Source organism: Diadema setosum, chromosome 22 (genome assembly GCF_964275005.1).
Source record: "Diadema setosum chromosome 22, eeDiaSeto1, whole genome shotgun sequence".
Lineage (NCBI taxonomy): Eukaryota > Metazoa > Echinodermata > Echinoidea > Diadematoida > Diadematidae > Diadema > Diadema setosum.
Window position 1 is genome coordinate 7,515,761 of NC_092706.1, and position 22,106 is coordinate 7,537,866.

A 22,106-nucleotide genomic window follows, 5' to 3' on the forward strand; every position below is an offset into this window, starting at 1 on the left:
AAACTGAACAGCACCCTCTAGAATCCTGAATCTGTAAGCCTTCATCTGACAGCACTCACTGAACAGCAATGTGACTAAAATCTAAGGTATTAAATTTAAATTGATACCTTTCTTGAACACTTTAGCCTTTTCCCTGTACATATAGGTTCTTGCCCTTTGTAAAGAGTATACAGCAATCGGACATTATGTATTGAAGGGGTTAAATTGTTGAATGCCAACCCAACATTTGTACCATGTTTTAGGCCATTAGCTGCACACAATCGCTCACGTAAGAAGAAACCAAAAAACAAATGAAAAATGAAGAGAGGCTCCCTGTAACACCATTGACACACACGCCACTCCTAGTCGGGACTTATTGATATACTTGAGTAAGTATCTACAGAAGGCTTATACAATTCTTCAATATACTACAAACACACATTACACAGGAAAGTCTGGGTCTACTGGAAAATTCAACCCGTAATGATATATAATTATGTTTTCATACATATATATATATATATATATATATATTTATAATGAGAGTGATGATAGATAATAAATCTAGATATTTACAATATACGCTTTTTCATGTTCTAGACAACATGTTGTCACTGGCAAGCCATGTACGGTTTTTATATAACAATAATTCGGCCCATACTAATGGCAAGTTAAGTTCTGTAATCCGCTTTTTTTGGTATTCCTTCCTTCTTAGTTTGAGAGAGTCATCTATAAAAGAAAAGAGTGTAAAAAGGACAGTGAATGTAAAAGAAAAGGCTGATAAGATGGAAACGAACAGAGAGAAAATTAGCCCCAAAAGCTTGGGGTCTTCTTTCTTTTGTGAAATATGGGCAAAGGAGAAACTAGTAAACACTGAAATACATAGAAAAACACTGTACATTCCTGAGTTCCAAAAAGGGATGAATGCGCATGGTACGTGGTATAGAATTAGCCAATATATGATCACCACTCATGAAATGTGTGGGAAGTAAACGATTAAAGAAAAAAAAAACATTCATTTCAATGAATAGCAAAACAAAATTAATTAATATAATATAATATTTCCAATAACTTGGTAGAAGCATTCCCACAGCTACTGTGGAGCTCCCTTCAGACTTTGTAGTTTGTGCCACCATTAGCAAGAACTGAGTACGTTGTATCACAGACTGCACATCTTGTTGCACTGTCGTTTGATGAAATCTTGAATACTGCTGAGACAATACCATAGCTCACGGTTTACCAAATTTCAGACTTGACTTCGCGATAATGGTCTGCACGAACCTAGCCTGTCATAATCTTCTGTAATAAAGCCAAATTCCTTTTTGGCGGCGAATCCGCTATGATGTTTCATGGCATGGACAGACAGCTTTCACAGTTTTGCGAATTACCAACGGAAGAACATCGACCACCAAAGGACTTTCGATGAGTGCTGGTGAGGGATGGCTTTCCCATCCTCTGACATCTCATTTGTTTCCACTGGCAGCTTCGATCTATTCCTACGACTTCTGGCATCATTGTTTTTGAGAGGTTGCATTCATCCCTGAAGTCATTTGAGAGAAAAAAAAAACACACTTCCATTGTTTTACTTGTTATTCCTGAGATTCCCTAGGAGGAGACTTAGCATGAAATGCTAAGAATTCTGCAATTCTTTTTCATTTATTGTTTGTCTTTGAACTTCTTGTTCTCTTTCTATTTGTTTTGCTCTTCTTTTGTTGTGGACATGTTGGACACCGCTGGTCAGACGAGGGCGTTGTCATCGAACATCTCCAGGAAGAGCTGTGGGATTTCATTGGGCCGGTCCAGCTTGATGCACATGATGTGTTCGGCGTGTCTGGCGCTTATCGTCCTCAGGTCAGTGATCTGGGGAACAGAGAGGTCAAGACGAAATAACCTTGAAGGAAGCCTTCTATGTATACTTTCACACAATGCACTTTTGAAAAACATTTTATGGGAAGCTATAACTTTAACTACTGGTAGAAAAAAAAAGAGCTAATTAATCTCTGAACCCACCTCCCCCAACTCCTCCCCCAATTCCTCCCCCATCTCCTCCCCCAACTCCTTCTCCTCCTCCTCCTCCTCCTCCTCCTCCTCCTCCTCTTCTTCCTTCTTCTCTTTCTCCTTGATCTCCAAACGAACAGATACATTACCTCACTTGCATACACATAGTTACACTCATATATGCACTTAAAATCAGTGTCAACAATCGACTTATCAACTGAGCTATCACCATACATGGACATAGCAACAACCAAGAAATTAATTAATGACAAGCTTATTTGTTCAAAATAAAAAAGAGGGCTTTGATATAATATGTGAATGACCCACTGCAAGATATGGTGTTTGCGGTTACCTTGTTCACATGATTCCACCTTCCATGACATTTTAATCTCTGAATACACTGTGAACATTATCACTTATGACTTTTATGTCCTTGTCAATAAACCAAAGCTTGTACTCGGGAGTGGGCTTGATTCATTCAGTGAACTTTTGGACATTCAGTTGTCCAAAAGTTCCCCTCCACACTCGTCACTTAACCAGAGTCAAAGATTTTGATTTTTATGTTGCATTATTTTCCTAATGATTGTTTTTTCTGTATGTATATGTTGTTATGCTTACATGAAATCACATTGATTTCATTTTCTTTCTTTTTTATGAGATGGGGAAAATAAACTTGAAACTTGAAACAAATGTAGGTCTGGAAAATATCTGCATACACCAACAGAAATTCAAGTCATTTATCAAAGAGATTCAGGCCGGTATTTCTAACTATAAATTGAACATGTCTCAGTTGCAAGGAATTAGGTACCTTCATAAGGATCTTCGCCCAGTGGACTGGAGTCTTTGGTCTTGTCTCGTTGATGAAATGTTGGAAGGCGGTCAGAAGGCTGTCTTGCAGAGTTTCCACAAGCTTGGGCTCCTTCAGACCAGGGCGATCTGGGTACGGAGCAAACACACATGGATGTGAAGATTTTAAAAATAGAGGCATGATTTGGCTGTCAGAACTACACCTTCAGGGTTTTCTTAACGAATCGGCTACTAATGGAAACACTTTTCAAACTATTATTAGTACATGTACCTCGACCACGAGTGGCGGTTATGTTTTCATTTGCATGGGATTGTTTGTTTGTTTGTCTGTGTGCAAATAACTCAAAAATTGTGTAACGGATTTGAATGAAACTTGCAGGAAAAGTTGATGACACGAGGAACAAAACAGATGATCAAATTTTGGTTGTGATCTGTAATTTTTTTATGGATTTTTGAAAGATTATGTTGAGCATATTTGAGGCTTGCACATGCACTCTAATATATTTCTTTTTACAGGCTACCAAAACTTTTAAAAGTAAAGATTCAAGTGACCCAAAAGGGCCATCACAGAAAGAAGCGAGTGTCGAGCCATGGCATAGGTCCTTTAATCTTCCGCTCACTGCTCTACTCTGGACACTCACCACCAGCAATGAGAAGGACGGCCGCCAGGAGGGCCATCTCCGTCTCGGTCAGCTGGAGGCGGGCCATGCTGACGGCGAAGTCAAAGATGGGCTCGATGAGCTCGCTGAGGACGCCGTGCTCCAGCTCCTCCTTGCCGACCCGCAGGCCGTTGGAGAGGAGGAGCTTCTCGCTGCCGGGGTCAAACTTCTGGGCAATGCGCAGGCACATGATCTCCATGCAGCAGGTCTTTAGCAGCAGGACTTGATCATCATGGTGAAGCTGAAGAAGGGGGTGGGGAGAGATTATTTATTCATTTATGTGTTTTCTTTATGCTATCCTGCAGGGTTGGCCTGTTCATTCATTTCATTTCATTTCATTTCATTCATTCACTTCATATCATTTACTGTCCATAAATGGAAAATCCTCAGTTGTACAAAACTCCTTTCCAAAGGTGCTCTGCAGTTTTACATGGATTTGTATGTATCATGAAAATACATGGAACACACAAACATGAGTTACACAAAGTATCCTTTAAGTAAAATATACAACTGGAGGGTGGGTCAATGATTTACTTGTATCATGCAGACACAACATCAGAATATAAAGTATCATAGTCAAAGCAGGAAGAAGCCCAGGAGATATCTGCATACACTCAACAATGGCAGAAGGAAAAAAAAAGTTATAAACAGAAGATAAAACTCATCTGCATTCTTTAAATGCACCTAAACATAATGCACATTTCCTTCTGTTCAAATCAAGTCAAATTCTAAAGCTTTGCAATATTTTTTGAAAGTATGGAGGAACATGCAATTCTGAACATTACAAGTCAGCTGTGACTGAATACATATATATGCATAGCAAAATAAAAAACCTTAAACATGGACATAAAGAATCAAGTCTTTTGTCTGTGTTAAAGGAAGGAGGGGTGAAATACACAAAATCAGGTGTAGATGTCTTAGAAATATCTATGAAAGCTAAGAAACAGTGAGAAATAGGGAGGCAGGGAGATGCGGAGGTATATGAAATAAGAAAGTAGACAGACATTTTATATGAACACAAAGGACTAGGATAGAATAGAAACAAAGATAAAATTCAGTGCAGAGGATAATAAGACAGCCAGACAAATCATTCTTTTTATGAAAGATAAACTTCATACTTCACAGCAACTTTTTTTTCAACAACATAATGCTGCAACCCCATCACTTTGACTTCTGGTCATATAAGCAAAGATACACTCAAAGTTTGCCAAGTGATTGCAACAAGACAAAACCAATCTCCAGCAAATGGCCACAATGAACAGCGCCATCTACTGGCTGATTTGCTTTCCATTCCAGTGAGTAAACAAGGGTGCTGCCCCAGCTGGCTTCATCAGCTTTCTAACACAGATATGGAATGATTACCAGTAAGTCATCCTTATTCCAGCTGTTTCATGTAAAATCACATATCCCATACACCCATATTCACATCAACATATTACTATATAAATGATATTATACTAATATGATTTGCTGTAAGCACAAATTTATGGCACATTTGAACTTCTTTATGAGGAAAAAGATGTAGAAGACAGTGGCGTAACTACAGAGGGGGGGGGGGGGGGGGCAATCCGCTGGCTAAAAAAAAAAAAAAAAAAAATACCGTAATGGTAATTCAAGGGTTAGCAAACTGCTTTTGAAATCGACATGAAAGGGTGATGAAGAAATAAGATATTTTTCTAAGATTTCTTTTAACCATAGTTAAAGAAGTATATAGTGTGAAACATTGTTCAAAAAACCCGGAGCCGACAGAAAATTGTGATGCAGCATGATTCCTTGTTGACATTCTGAATATAAGCAGGATGTGTGCAGTGTACTCAGAACATCCGAACGGCCAAAAAAAAAAAGAACTAGAAATGTCGCTACGGCGACTGATGCCTCCGCCATAATGCATGATTCTCCCAATAGGTGTATAGTACAATGTCTTGACAATGTGTGATGACAGTTTCACATAACTGGCAAAATATCGAAATAACAGGTTTGTCAGAAATATCTTGAATGTTCACTTTCCACGAACTGGGTTTGCTATAATTGTCTATTAAAGAGTGCAGGTACAAATATTTGGGGAATTGAACATTTTTACTTGACTTCTGACCGACCTTATTATAAGTTTATGCATTGAGTATAATTTTCAAGGTATGAAGAAAGAGTGTAATTACAGTACAAAATATTTTTTTTCATTTAAACCTGACCTTTGACCCTTAACCTTTGACCTTTGACCTTCTGGCTGGAAATTTCCAAGAGAATCTCCATCAAGTAATACATGTACATATATTAAACACTTTTAAAACTAATAATGCAATCATTGCATATATCCTAGTATACATGTATGAGGGAAATACAGTAGTAACATTTTGAGGAGTTGACCTTGACCTTTGAACCCCTGACTATTGACCCATGACCCCTAAATTCCCTAGATAATCCCTGCCAGTCAGTACATGCATATGTACCATGTTCCATGAAGATACATTGAACCATTTGCGAGAAAAGTGATATTGCAACATTTTCACCTAACCTTTGACCTTTTGACCTTTGACCTTATGACATGAAACTCTCTCTGGAGAATCCTTACGCAGTAGTACATGTCTACACTAAGTTTCAAGAAAATAACTGCGGGCATTGCATAGATATGGGGGAAATAGCAACATTTTTAGCATTTGACCTTGACCTTTTGACCTTTGACCTCTTGTCAATATCACTAGAATCTACTCAACTAATTGTCCCATCATACATCATCCTTGGACCAAGTTTGGTGAAAGCTGCTTCATCCAGTTTTGAGTTATCACATAAACAGATAAATTTTAGGATTTGACCTTGATCTTTGACCTTTGACCTCTGTCCGATTTCACTGAAAAACTAATCAAGTAATTGTCCCATCATACATCATCCTCCAACAAAGTTTGGTGAAATTTGCTCCATACAGTCTTGAGTTATCGCGTAAACGGATACAATTTCATGATTTGACCTTGACCTTTGACCTTTGCCGATTTCACCCAAAATCTTATCAAATCATTGCCCTATCATACTTCATACTTGGACCAAGTTTGGTAAAATTCCAGTAAATATTACTCAAGTTATTGCGTAAACGAATACGTCCGTACGGACGGACGGACAACCCGAAAACATAATGCCTCCGGCACCACTTCGTGGCGGAGGCATAAAAAGAAAAAGGAAAAAGAGTCGCTGCAATGTTGCGCAATGTGATGTAGAATGTACACCTTCGTTATATCAAAGCTAGATCATTGATTTTGCAGTGTTGCTTTACATACAGCTACTAGTCTATATCAAAATGCCTTGCATTGCCCATAATAAGACTAGACCTGGGCTATTTCCTAACTTTTCCATGTATATAAAACACACACAAACACAAACAATTTAGGGGATGCTCAAAAGTGCAGATTTTGGACATCCTTCCCCAATCATGAATATAAACCGACACCCTTGACTACCAGTGGCGGATTCAGGGGGAGGGGAGAGCACCGGGCGCCCCCCCCCCCCCCTTAATTTCCAAAGCGAAAAAACATAGCTACAAACGGCAGTTTTGGACTGTAAAATGTCAAAAATTTTCAAGCTCGCTCGCTCCGCTCGCTCGCACTTAATCGCTATGCCTTACTCCTGATGTTGCTGCCAGTAATTGCCAGCAGTTGCGCCCGGTGCCCCCCCCCCCTTAATTTACAAAGCGAAAAAGTATAGCTACAAACGGCAGTTTGGGACTGTAGTTTTGGGACTGTAATATGTCAAAATTTTCAAGCTCGCTCACAATTAATCATTATGCCATTCTCCTGATGTTACTGCCAGTAATTGCAGAAGTTTTGCCTGGTGCGCCCCCCCCCCCCCCCCCTTAATTTCCAAAGCGAAAACATATAGGTACCAACGGCAGTTTTGGGACTTTAAAATGTCACAATTTTCAAGCTCGCTCACTTCGCTCGCTCGCATTTAATCGTTAGGCCATACACCTGATGTTGCTGCCAGTATTAGTAATTGCCAGCAGTTGCGCCCGGTGTGCCCCCCTTAATTTCCAAAGCGAAAAAGTATATATAGCTACAATTAAACGGCAGTTTTGGGACTGTAAAATGTCAAAATTTTCAAGCTCGCTCGCTTCGCTCGCTCGCGTTTAATCGTTATGCCATTCTCCTGGTGTTGTTGCCAGTAATTGCCAGCAGTTGCGCCCGGTGCGCCCCCTCCCCTCTTAATTTCCAAAGCGAAAAAATATAAGTACAACGGTAGTTTGGGGACTGTAAAATGTCAAAATTTTCAAGCTAGCTCTCTTCGCTCGCTCGCATTTCATCGTTATGCCATTCTCCTAATGTTGCTGCCAGCAATTGCCAGAAGTTGCGCCCTCCGTGAGCCCCCCTTAATTTCCAAAGCAAAAAAATATAGCTACAAACAGCAGTTTTTGCACAGTAAAATGTCAAAATTTTCAAGCTCGCTCTCTCCGCTCGCTCGCATTTATTGTTACAGTGTATGTAATTCTCCTGATGTTGCTACCAGTTATTTGTCGTTAATCCATGGAAATGAAAATTCCACGAGGTGCCCCCCCCCCCCCCCTCCCCAACGTCGTGACCCACGGTACGCCACTGGTAGGAGAGATTGTATTTTCATAGTACCATGTCTACTGCAGTAGTACTTGTACTAGTACTTACAACAGTCATGCTTATGATTATAATAATAATAGTAATGATAATAGAAATGATAACATACTAATCATCATCATCATGATAAAGAGTAAAACAAGAACAACAAACAAAAACATATTATACATGTGTCTGTCTGATCACATTTTCTTGCGAGACTCACCCCTGTGAAACCCGGTATTCTCTTGGCAAACTCCACCACCTTGACTATAGAGGGCGCCATGATTTCTGCTAAGGGTTTGTCATCCTCCAGTTTCTGTTTCTTGTTTTCAGGTTCACTGCTACAGCTCTGTGAGAATAACAAGACGTCGAATGAAAAAGATGAAAGACTAGGTTGTGTATCAAAACCTATGACAAACCACTTAGGGACCTGCATGTAAACCAGTCAAATAAAGTCTATTGACCAATACACATATTCACATTCAAACATGATTTATGTATATACCATACACAAATAAATATTCACATCAACATAATTACTAAATGAAATGATATTGATATGATCCGCTGCTACAGCTCTGTGAGAATAATAAGATGTTGAATGAAAAAGATGAAAGACTAGTTTGTGTATCAAAACCTCTGACGAACCACTGCTCATATAGCCTTTTGCCTGTTTGTGTCCGTACATGTGTCCAAATGTGGGCATGGCTATAATATATGAAAATTATTGGGGGTTTCCCTTCCTGCCTGCCTATACATCATTCATGTATCAACAAATCACATTTGAATATTCACTCTCCACAACTACAGGCAATGTCACTTATTATTCCTTCAGTATGTAGTGGCATTTGGCATTGCCAAAAGACAAACAAATGAACAAACATATCGGTGCTAAATGGTTTTAAGTATTAAAGGGCATTGGCAGCTTGACTGTAAATATCATCTGCATGCCTAAACTATGGTTTTCTATGGCTTCCAATAGATTCCTACAGCAGAACATATTATGTACGCCTACATTTACTTGTACAAGTTGAAGTCTTCATTTGAAGAGTTTGTTTGCAAAAACCGATAAGTCCATATTTGCCAAATGGAGATATTTGCGATTAAAGGTCAAGAAAAATAAGGAGAATAATAAGAAAATTTTTGCTTCTTTTGACCATAACTTCAAAAATATACCTTAATATGTAGTGACCAATATATCATTTAAAAGGTATTATTTTGTACTTTATGACAGAGACCGTACTTCAAAATCTTCAAAAATGGACTTATCGGTTTTTGCAAACAAACCCTTCATTTGGTCTTCATATGCTCAGTTTATAAAGTTGGTGACTTTTTACAGAAGTTGGTGACTTTTTACAGTGAAAACCTCTTTCAGTATCCTAAAAATGTTTTATATTTTGACAGAAGTATCTAAACATATGATATGACTATCCATATAATTGTAATGCCTTTACAAACATTCTTATCATATTGTTCTGAAAAATAAAGACTCCAGGCTTTCTGGACACCTAAATTAAAGTACTGAAATACATGTCCATCTCCAGGAAAAATGCTCACTGCATCCACTACTATATCCCATAGAGGCTGGTGCTATTGGCATGCAGGCAGTGAAGAAAAATTATGAGGTGCAGTCACCACCCTTTAAATGGGAGCCAGATAAAGAAGGGGGAGGGCATGCACCATCTAAATGAGACACATAATATCATAAAATATTTCCACGGCACATAATTTTGACCACTTTCACAGGAAGAGACATCCATTAGAGAGGATGTATGTCAGCAAAGTTTTGAACAAAATAGAAACTTTGCATACTTGTAAAACCAACTTCTAGTGGAGAACAATACAGTGGGTGACAAAATATCAACTACAATGTACATAGAGATCAGTGGTCACAATCCTCACATGTGATCAATGCAGGGCAAGTCAATCATTCACTGTCTGCAATGTTGCGCTTACGCGTGTTGAGTGTATCAAAGGAGTGTTACCGCAGTTGCATTCTAATAGAAGGGTTGTTGGGGTACTGTAGCGGTAATTACCCTAGCTGGCCAGTGTAGAATTTGGCAAGTGTTATCACGACAATGTCCAAGCAACATTTTGCAGGGACCATTTTAACAGGCAGGATTTAAAAATATATATATATATATATTAAAAAAATAAAAATTTACCCAGACACCACCTGGACATTGTTACAGTAACTCTAGTTTGAAAGGTTCTGTTAAAATAGAGTTTCAGCTTTTCAGGAAAGCCCCAGCTTAGGTTTACATGTATATTCCACCATGGCACTCAAGATTCTACATGCCACAGACAGCTGGAAGGTTAATATACTTAACATGCATGTTTCACAAATCATTCATCAATGCATAGTTTAGTATGGTGAGGCAGATCTGAGTTTGAAAAGACCTCTTGGCGTCTGATGCCATTAGGTTGCACACTCATCCCTTGCCGTTCGTCCGTTCTCAACTGTTACAAGCTACTGTAGTTTCGAATGAGAGAAAACAGTGTACTGTAAATCCAGACATTTTCGACAGGAGCCAGCATTCGCAAAAGTAAAATGCATCCAAAAGGTTTTTTTGTCTACACAATACATTGAATGCCAGAGGCAAATTATCATGCCATGAAAAATACCATATTGGCTCAAATTTACAAAAGTATGCTGCAAATAATTCTGATTTTACAGTACCCAAGCCACATGAAATGACAGAGGGCATGGTGAAGAAGAAGCTTGTGTGTTGTTGCTGTCTGTGTGTGTGAAAGTTATAATGTGATATGAAGGCCAATAAATTTATCATCATGTAGTATTGGTACATGGGTGGCGAAGTTTCAAATTTCCTTTCAACAGCATCCGTCTGCCTAATTGCAACACAGGTCTTACTCTTGCTGTGTCCCATCTAAGTGGTGTCTTACTCCTGCTGTGTCCCATCTAAGTGGTGGCTACTGTAAATATCAATACTCTGCTGGTATGTGAACTAACAACATAAATGGACTAAGGGAGTCATGTGGTATGATTTATGGCATTTTATTGGCACTGCCACTTGTCACAAGTCCTTGGCCTGAACTGGCCAGTCCAGGAATTCCTCACCATCATTGGTCATTACGCGTAGTCTCCCAACAAGACCCAATATTATTCAGCACAACATGCTTCACATAGTGAATTTAGTATTAACAAAAATATATATACGTATATATTTTTTTTTTTGAAGTACTTGTACAATGTAAATTTTTTATTCAAGATTTCATTTTAAGCACATGAAATTATGTCAATTGTCAATATCGAAGCATTGTTTTCTTAAATGCCCATCCAAAGATGCCATTTTTTTTTTCAAGTTTCTCTGCCATTTTCCAGGCGTATCATTGTGAAAGATGGAATTGGACATGCACTTAACTCAAATGAAGGTTGAAAGAATGATTTAAAAACAAATTTGGAGATAAGGACAGTGAAATCATACCTTTAATTCACCCACATTCCTTGTGATGCACAAGTTAGCTTTTAATTTCATGCACTGAGTATGACTAAGCTATAAAAGACATACAACTTACAATTGTATATGTGTGTAGGCTTATATATTCACATATATACAAACATATATTTATATTGCAGACTTGTATATACATGTGTGTTAGCATAAAAAATAATGTACTTGAATAGCTTGTATCAACTCCAACAATCATTCTCTTTTGTCAGGAGGAGGTATGGAGAGTGTTAGAATGAACATCAATTTTCTTTAGTGATCAGTTTGGTCTTAACTTTCAATTTTGTTATGTTTCATGCATATGAGACCATTTCATATGCTACTTTTAGAAAGGGAGATCTGTTTAGCTCAAAAGACAACGCAAAACAAAGCCTATATAAAGGAAAAGGCTGTGTTACTATCGGATCTGAACATTTCCACACAAAAAAAAAGTTTCCTGTTAAAAAAACCAACACCAAAAAAAACAAAAACAAAAAAAAAGAGTGGCTGTAACAAATTAGACTACCATGCCCTTCATATTGCCATTCATCTGTGTACCGACGACAAATCAAATTGGCAACGCAACAGTTGTATGGAAACACCACCAGTGGGTCTTGGTCAGTTTCTAGAAATTGTTCTGCCAAATTTCAGGGATGACTTGACTTTCTCGTTCTGTTGCCTTGGAATTATTATTGTTTCTGGCTGACCATAATGCAAACCTTGGTCATGACTTATGTCACACACATGGTGCTTCAGCTGATGGATTGATGAGTTAGAGAACAAATCCACAAATATTTCAGAAATATTTCACTTACCAGTGACCTACACAGGAAAATTTACAAAAAGAGGGGTAAGAATAATCCTGAATCTAAGCACTGATTTCAAAAGAAGCATCAGAGAACTATGGGTGAGTGAAATGATGGCCTATAAAAACGGTTGACCACAAGCAACTATCAAAATTGTTTTGCAAGATGTTCTTGTGCCATTCCAAAGAAGCGATCTTTGATCCAAAAATGTGCATTAAAGGGGATGGCTAGTAATCGATCAGTGGGAATCAGTCGGAATGCTGAGGGATGATTGTTCCAATCCTTGTGGGATTCATTTAAGAGCACATTATATATCTACTGTTGTGTGAAAATTATTTGCTTCAGAACGGTCTCATATTCAAGTAATGTGCAGATTAATGCCCCGTCACTGACCAGGCACGCTAACCTGGAAACATTAAACTGCACATTACTTGAATATGAGACCATTCTGAAGCAAATAATTTTCACGTAACAGTAGATATATAATGTACTCTTAAATGAATCCCACAAGGATTGGAACAATCATCCTCCAGCATTCCCACTGATTCCCACTGATCAGTTACTAGCCATCCCCTTTAAACTCCCTATTGTTTATCACATGGATAGCCCCCCCCCCCCCCATATATATTCCTTTCTCAATGAATTTAGAATCGAAACACTTTGTCACAGATTAATATTTTCATATTTTTCCAAACAAAGGCGGAAGTAAAGATCCTACAATGGCATATTATTGGTCTGCATTACAATTCTGCAGTGCAATGAGAGTAAAACCACGGTTGCAATACAACAATGGATTTTTCTAGATGCCTACAAATATTTGAAGTCTTTGGAGTCACTTAGCTATAGTTCACTCAGGTGTTACAGGATTTATTTTCATCTTACCATTTTTCACTCAAAAGAGAATTCTCATCAGGGTTATATCTGTCCATTTCTCATTTGAACATAACATACAAAGTTCCAAAAGAATCCTTATTACATTGTACCTCCACTAAGGAGGTTATGTTTTAGCTGGTGTTGGTTTGTTGGTCTGTCTGTTTGTTTGCATGTCTGCTTGCAAAATGACTAAAAAAAAATGTGAATGGATTTGGATGAAATTGAATTTCTCAACGTAAAAAAAAAACGATAGCGCAGTTATAGTCAAATATTCAAAGATGTAGTCATGAATGCTTAGTTTTAGACACATGATGAGGAAGACAGATTAATATGCCACAAATTTCTTCCCTTTTCCAAAACAAAATGATCTTTCCAAAGGTCCTGTTTACCTTTGAGAGCAGTGATCAAAAAAAAATTAAGATATCACATTTGATGCATATGTGTAGGTCTGTTGTATCACAAAACATCCCACCATATAACATTTTTGCAATAAAGCCTAAAATATAAGGAGATATCAGTATTTTTCTCAATAAACCATAACTATAGACGATTTAGTCAAGAAACATTTTTATTATATCTATTGTTCACATTTTGCATATTTAACAATATTTAACATTAACTATAGACAATTTAGTCTAGAAACATTTTTATTATATCTATTGTTCACATTTTGCATATTTAACAATACTTAACATCGATTATAGGGATTCAAATTTTTAGTGGTTGCTTGTATCCCTAACTCACATTTTAGAACTATTTTAAAGCACTACTGACGGGTTTTTGTTTCATCTTCAAATGGTAAATTATGCCTTTAATTTTGCTCCCAGGCTCAGATTCTAAAGTAGCCATGTTTTGCATTGGCAGCCATTATATTAACATGGGCTTTGCAAGTACAGCATGCATCTACTTTAATGGATGTAAATTTGGGTCTCACACAGCAATCATAACATGAGCACCAAAATTGAAATGAAGAAAATGATAATTCCTGGGGGGCAGATGTTGGCCAATGGGGGAAAAAACATGTAAATTGCTAACACAAACGGTGGAGCTCAGTTCAGCAGAAAACATTTAACACTGGACTCAGCACAAATTGCTAACACAACTTTGAGGTCTACCTCCCAACACCAACTGATTTCAAGTTCGGTTTTATCGCCAGTGCTAGCGCCAAGATAGCACTAGCACTAGCACAGTCAAGCAATAGCACCGAACTTGAAATTACCCAGTGGTTTGCATTTCTTCGTACCATATCCTTATCTCTTTCTTTAATGCCCCTTCCTTGGGGGGGGGGAGGGGGGGGGGCTTAATTTTGTCATACAGCAGGATGCAGTCTTCCTGGTACACTAGTACTGTATAAGCCATTATTTTCACAAAAAGATATTTCCCCGAATAAGGTCACAGACATTTTCAAAAGATGCTGTTTTCACGAAGTGACACAAATGTTATTGTAAATGCACTATCACCCTTGCACACGGCAACATTTTCGTGAGTCGTTACATTCACAAACCAACAATGATTTGTGAAATTCACCAAAAATCAAACACTCACAAAAATAACAGCTTATACAGTAACTGAAAAGTACTGTCAAAACAGTGCTGCTCAGTCTGGGCAATGCCTAAAATTGCACAAAAAAAATTAAAAAATCCCAACGCTATTTTCCAACAGAACATTCAACAGGGTCCCTTTTCATAAAACTTGTTATCAGTAACAACTGCCACATTTCTATGACAAATTTGCTCTCAGACAATAAGAGGCAAGGATTTCAGTAGTTTATAACAAATACTGTAACTTGTTATTGATAACACGTTTTATGAAATGGGGTCCAGGTCAGTCAAACTGTGTGTTTTCTTCAGTAGATGTGAACACAGTTCAGTATGCCCCAACTGCCACAAGTTTCAAAGAGCGAAATTACATTGAGCTTCTCATGTTTGCTGTCAAATTTTCATACTCTTTGCTCTCTTTCAATCATTTTATCTCATTCTTCTCTCCATCCCTCCATCTTTATTTCTCCTTCTCTTTCTTTGTCTCTCTCTCTCTCTCCCTCTCTCTCTCTCATAAAACATGAAAGGTCAAGGCATTGTTAGATTTTGATGAATTCTTCGACTGCACATTTTACCAAACAATATCATTCAGAATTCAATTGATTCTGATTTGTTTTTACAATTTTTATACATGTGGGTGTGCATTTTAGAAGAAATGAAATAGTAAAGTCAAACCATAAATTGAATGCATGTATAAATTATACATATATATATATATATATATATATATATATATATATATACTATATATAGATATATATGACTTTTACTTCTAGTGTCTTTATTGTCACAATTATTTCATCATTCCGAAGAGGACAATTCACCATACCTCATCCTCAGAGCTGGACTCCCGTCGGTACATGTGGCTGGTCTGTTTGTGGGCCACCACGATGGCCCTAATGAGGCCCTCCTCGTGGGCCGTCAGCTGGCTCCCGGCCACCATCCCGTTCTGTCTCAGCATCTCCTCCCGGCTCCGCTTCTCGCGGTTCTCCTGGATCAGCTGGCGCTTCGCCTTCCGCTGGCTCTCGTTCAGCACGACTGGGAAACAAAAGTGTGAAGACAAATTAATGACTCATCAGCATTGTTGGGGGGGGGGGAGGGGAATCAAACTCTTGTATCTCAAATCTTCGTGAAAAACAGGATTTTGGATAAATTGTCAGATAATCAGTTACATGGAATATCCTGTCCAACTCCCAGCTGTCTTGACCCTTGCCCCCCCCCCCCCAATAATAAAAATAAAAAAATAAATAAAATAAGCTGCCATGTCAAAGGAAAGGTGATGCCATTTGATACAGTGCTTCGGTAGCCATATTTTTTCCCTCTCCTGAACATGGCATTTCTGAGATGTGAGGTTATGTTGCCCCTACAGCGATATGTAATCTTACATTACAAAAAACAACAAGTCACTTAATAATATAAAGTTTTTGTTTTTGTTTTCCTTCTGGGAGAAAAAAACTATGGAGCATTAATGGCTGAGCCTTTCAGACCACGCCTAGAAGATCACAGGCTTCCATTGAAGTATGAGGTTGTATCCCAGACTACCAGTAGTGCCTTTGGCAAGGCACATTATCCTTGCTGCCATGTCTTTCTGAAAAGACTTCAAAAAAGCTATTGGTCCCATGTGGAGGACAGCTAGGCCCTGTCCTGTGCATGTAAAAGAATCCTCTTTACTTTTCTTGTAAAGAGCAGGGTTGAATACTAGTTAAGTGGATAAACAAAGCTGATTTTTCAAAAACTCTTCAGGAAAGAAGGGGGTAGATTACCCCAAGACAAGGATTTCGACAAAGATCAAAGATTCATAGCTTAAAAATGATATATAATTCATCAGAATTAGCTGTTCTAACCCACCAAAACAAACACTGGCAAATCAAACATGCAGAAATCTTAGGCAAAAGGGGCATCATTTGAAGAAAAGAATATTCAAATGCACTAAGTAACTGTTTGTGTGTGGAACAAAAAGTGGATTTTCAACCTCCATAGTAACCACTACAGAGTGATAATCAGGCTATAGTTAAAATTGGTTTGCTCATTAACAATTTTCAGTTCTAAACAATGTCAAAGTATCAAAGTAACTTTTGAATGTTTTCAAAATTTCTAAACAGCTTACAATGCATACCTCTCACTTTAATACACCTCATGTGTTATAAGTGGGGAAAAAATCAATTTCATACTGAAGGAAACAAAAGATGGTCAAAAAACAGCTATAATGCCACAGTAATAGTTCATGCTTCTAAACTCTTAAGTTATATAGAAAAAGGCGTATGAACAGGTATATTGTCCAAATCCCAAAGCAACTGAGTGGACTGCTACTGCATTTGCAGGTCTATGGAAAATCCATAGATGCTGGGTCACATAACAGCACTGAGTACTCTCGATTCACCTAAGTACAGGGCGCATTGATGATGAATTGACCACACACTTAGGAAAATCTAAACTTCACACTCAATTTTCTAAAAAAGTGTTCTTCATTTGGAAGGATACATGTACTTTGTAAACATAAACTCATTTCTCCCTTTGGCATACAAAATACAATGTAAGCAAACTCATGTCTTGTTGCAAAGTACATGTAATTCCAACAGAAGGCCTGATTCATTATGACTTGCAGATGAAATTTTGCTGCATTTTTTCCTCCTCAATCATAAGGGGTGTGTCCCTCAAAAAAACTTTAGGTGGTCTTTAAATTACACACAGCGAAAGCTCTCTCTACGAACGTGACTGTAGCAACAATGGATTGTGACATTCACAAGGTGGCAGCACTTATTAAAGATTAATGGAACAAGCCCCGTTGATGGGGAAGGTTGTTGCTCCCCTGCTGTCACCGGCAAACAAAGCAAATTATCGCTTTGACCAGAAGATGAGCTCTAGTACGACCACGGATAAATCTTTATTTGACCAACCCTGTCTTACTCTTCTCTCCCAATATCTCTTTCTCTCATTCTTTGTCTCTTTCTGTCTCTTTTCCTCTAAATCAATATATCTTTCTGTCTCCCTTTTAATTTGTCATCTACTTGTCATGTAAAAGAGAGGTGTTGACCTCAAGAACCAAATTCTTCTGCAAATAAAGCGGACTACAATTTAGCAAAACTCATTCACTCCACGTGAACAATAGCAATGCCAACATGTACCAGAAAATGAAGTCCAGGGATAAATCCAACATGTCCCAAAGGGGCAGGGGTACTTGTCATCAATTGATGACAACAATTTATTTTTGTTATGTCACATGATTCGAGAATATGTTTGGTGGAATTTATTTTTTTTTTATTTGATTTTGATTAGATTTTAATATCACATTTTATTTCTGCATTCCTCTTTCATACAAGAATATAACGCAAAGACAATTGACCAATTTTATTGAGTGATACTTAAAATTAACAGTGGGCACACTTGAAAACAGGCAAACTGATTGACTTTAATTTACAGCATTGTTTTTCTTGATAATATGAAGGAAATGATAATATTCATGGAGGCAAATCAATTTAATCTGCACAGTGAATCTGTTCTAAATATGACTGCTTAATACTGTTTTGTGTTTTTAGTACTGGTACCTGCTTGGTGTGTTATAATTGAGATTTGCCACAAGGATTAAAATTATTCTAATAGGTACAGACTGTCAGTAATTTCTACTTGTCATTTCCAATTGATAAATATATATGCACTGGATACCTAAGGAGCAGGAGATTTAGACATGATCACAAAAATAAAAATGTTCAGGACTATGAATACAATACAAATTCACTTTTGTGTCATAGAACTCAAGCATGTCTGTATCTGCAACTACAGTCAGGACTCAACGTTAGCTATGGCCGGGAGCCACTAAAAACTAATGTTGGGCTACCAAATTTCCAAGACAGTTACCAATCTGTTGGTGGCCCGACTTGGTATAGAGTCAAAATGGATTGTTATGTTTGCTTTCACTTCAGGCCACCAAAATTTCAGACTTAAAGATTTTAGTGGCCCGAACAGGCCACCAGAGAAAAAGAGACGAGTGTCGAGCTGAGATATAGTAATTTTTGTTGTTTCATTTCATGTTACACTTGAACCTGGTTGCTTCAAAAACTACCGACCTATCCTGCCTGGCAGCACAATCCGCCATTACAGTGTCCTATGCGTGCACACCTACGGCGAATGCATGATACATAAGTGGCAACCTGCTCGCACCCGCTGCAACATATGAAGAGTTTGTTCGCAAAAACCGATAAGTCCATTTTTGAAGATTTTGAAGTACGGTCTCTGTCATAAAGTACAAAATAATACCTTTTAAATGATATATTGGTCACTACATATAAAGGTACATTTTTGAAGTTATGGTCAAAAGAAGCAAAAATTTTCTTATTATTCTCTTTATTTTTCTTGACCTTTAATCGCAAATATCTCCGTTTGGCAAATATGGACTTATCGGTTTTTGCGAACACACTCTTCATATGCGCAACTGGAACACTGCTGCAAATGCCGGATGTTCTGCCATATCGGATCGGATCGGTCTATAGGGTGATGTTCTCCAATTTGGGAGGGGGGCAGAAAAATACAGCGGACCGTAAACCACTAGACAGGAGTGGATGCCCTCACATGCCCTTACTTTCACTTGGCCTTCAAGGAGAGCGTTGTGCGTTGTGATCCATCTGTTTTTTTTTGAAAAGGATCTACCTAAGACGAACCTTTATGAAAGACATGATGAGGGGAGGAAAACAAGCGAAGTCGAGCGCATTGAGGGAGCGAGGACAACCCGCATGTAAACACCCTCCCGATTGTTCTCCCCGATTCTTAAATTGTCCGGCGGGACAATAGGGGCGGAGTAAGGATGGGGAGTGGAGCCTCGCCCATTCTGTGATGGGCTTTTATTGACACGTGTGCTCATCCTCTATACCCACTCAGGGCCAAGGGAGGATCGAGGGAGGACAGGCTCTTTTGTCACTGGCATCCTTGGCGATATTTTCCTCTCACAGTGTCCTCTTCTCTCACAAATTTTGATGAAGAAAAAAAGAACTATGCTATAATTGATTTCTTTTCATTGAAGAAAAGTCTGACCATGAGGCTCTATCGATACAAATGCTTCTTAAATTGACTTAAAGTCTTAAAGAGTAGATCAGAATATTTGGAGATATGTTGGGGGGCATTCATCCTGTCTAGTAGGGGAGGGGGACTGTGAAAACGAAATGATAGACACTGGACGGAATACTGGTGAAAATATAGAAGTTCTTCAAGTGCATTCACACACCATCTTCAGGCTGACTTTAATATATTATTAAGTAAAATTCCAGACCAGATAAAAACTTACCTGAGAAAAAAGCATAAAAGATTATAATTATTCAAACACAATAGTAAAAATTTGATCAAAACTGGAAAAAAAAATGGTTAAGTTATGACTTTGTGAGTTTCAATAGGTTTCACAAAACAGTTCTGGAATCAGTCAATATCAATATGCAAATATGTAATTTTCTGAGTTATTGTTTGATTATGTCATCTTCTCAAAATCTTTTTTTTTTTGGGGGGGGGGGGAGGTTCAAATACAATTATGCCAATTCACAAATCCTATTATGCTGTTATATCTGACTGATCATTATTTAAAGTAGAAAAAGTTAATTCAAATCACTTGTTTTTTACCATGATGAACGGAATATTGTAAGGTGATGACATCATCAATTCACTCATTTGCAAACTCACATCCAACTGTGAAGAACTGTTTTGCAATGAGTAGCAAAACCTAGAGACAATTTTATAACTTCCCTGGTTTTCATCCAAGTTTAATTGAATTTTCCCAGCTGAAAGACAAACTACATTTATGAGGAGAATGGTGAGGTATGAAAACCAAGAAGAGCAGGAAATAATATGGAAGGGGCAAGCAGTAGGGAGTGAGTGGGAGAAAGATGGCTGCTTGGTTAAAAAAAAAAAAAGTTAAAAAACAAATAACCCTTGGTTGGGCAATAGCAGCTTACTAGTGGCCTTCCCTTTCTTTGTCTTGTCCTCAAGATTTTAATCCTTTCAGGACACCGTCTGGCCTTGCTTTGGCAATCGCCCTCTATTCATTCATTCATTCATTCGTTGCAAGGATTCTGTGGGTGTAGAGGTAAGCCAGCAGCCTGCAGTGGCTTCATTCCTTTCCTGGTCATTATACAAGGCTCATTCAAGGAAATAGATCACCTTCAGCTTAGGCCATCAGACTAAAAACTCCCACAGTATTGATTTAAAGTCAGTAGCACTGTAACTGTCAGACTGAAATTAAAGAAGTCTCCTGTCTCAATTGTTTTGTTCTTAGGTTAAAAATAAGGCAAACATCTTCAATATGTTAATGTATACGATCTCTCAAGATTAGTTGGTTTGGGAGTTTTTTTTTCTGAAGTAATCCCATTATGAAACCTGCATCATCTGGCTCAGAGGTCCTTAGAGAAAAGCTCTACAACTCTGAATGGTTTGCAAACATTAGTATTCACTCCCACTTCCATTTTTTTTTTTTTCATATTAAGCAACAGTAATGGTACAACAAAAAGTATTTCTAAAAAGGTTAAAAAAAAATATATATATATTATTTAGCTAACTTTAATATTCCAGATAGTGAGAAATATAAAACACACAATGAATTAAAGGAAAAAATCAATAAAAACCTGCTGACAGCACAATGGCCTACAAAGTGGGGGAAAAAATGACTATTCTACTAGTATCAAAATAATCTTTGTTAATCATATTTTCTCATGCCATCTTTTCACAGAATTGCTCCAGCAGGCAGAATATAATAAGTATTTGTCAAATTACTTTACAGAAGTATCACTCAGTCAGTGATATCCAGAAAATGCCACTGACGCTGTTGTTGATATTAAAAAGCTGTGTCTATGGTGCAGGTTCATGTTCTTGATGTTTAATAGCATGCCAACAAGTAGATTTGTTCATTTTATAATGGGATTTTTATGATACAACTGACCTACACATATACATCAAATGTGATAACTCAAACATTTTTTTTTTTAATCACTGCTTCCAATGGTAAACAGTACCTTTAAACTACCGGCAAATTATGAAACTTACTACATTATGTACTCCACAGAGTCGTCCTTATCAAGCTATCTAGTAGATAAACTTAACCATATGTAGGGATAGACATTAGCCAACGCTGCATACTGGCACTAGTCAGACGGTCCCTGACCAGTAAAAATCACTGTTGAACCAATAAATTTTTCAGGAATAGACCAGTAAAAAGTGGAGAAACTGGGTACCTACTGTCAGTGCAGTAAAAAAAAAAAAAAAAGAAGAATGGATTAATGTGCAGCCCTGGCAGTGGCCCATGCCTGCAGACCAGAAATAAGTGTTGGGCCACCACTTTTTATTAAAGAAAGGATACACTTTGATGGCTCAACTGGGCCACTGATTTTCATTGTTCGGCCACCAAAAGAAAAGGTTAGTGTCAAGCCTTGCCATAGGCCCCTAATATGTATTA

At 37.9% G+C, this 22,106-nt stretch overlaps 1 protein-coding gene across 1 annotated transcript in view; it reads right to left on the reverse strand.

Annotated features, from left to right (window-relative positions):
- Window positions 1–1,310: 1,310 nt before the first annotated feature.
- LOC140245591 (thyroid hormone receptor alpha-like) overlaps window positions 1,311–22,106 on the reverse strand; it is a 49,848-nt gene continuing 29,052 nt past the window's right edge. Inside the window, exons 5-9 of the mRNA XM_072325156.1 lie at window positions 15,510–15,718; window positions 8,238–8,363; window positions 3,426–3,684; window positions 2,786–2,913; window positions 1,311–1,839 (exon numbers count right to left, since the gene is read on the reverse strand). Coding sequence (XP_072181257.1) covers window positions 1,717–1,839; window positions 2,786–2,913; window positions 3,426–3,684; window positions 8,238–8,363; window positions 15,510–15,718 — 845 coding nt within the window. The 3' untranslated portion in view covers window positions 1,311–1,716. The remainder of the gene's footprint in view (window positions 1,840–2,785; window positions 2,914–3,425; window positions 3,685–8,237; window positions 8,364–15,509; window positions 15,719–22,106) is intronic.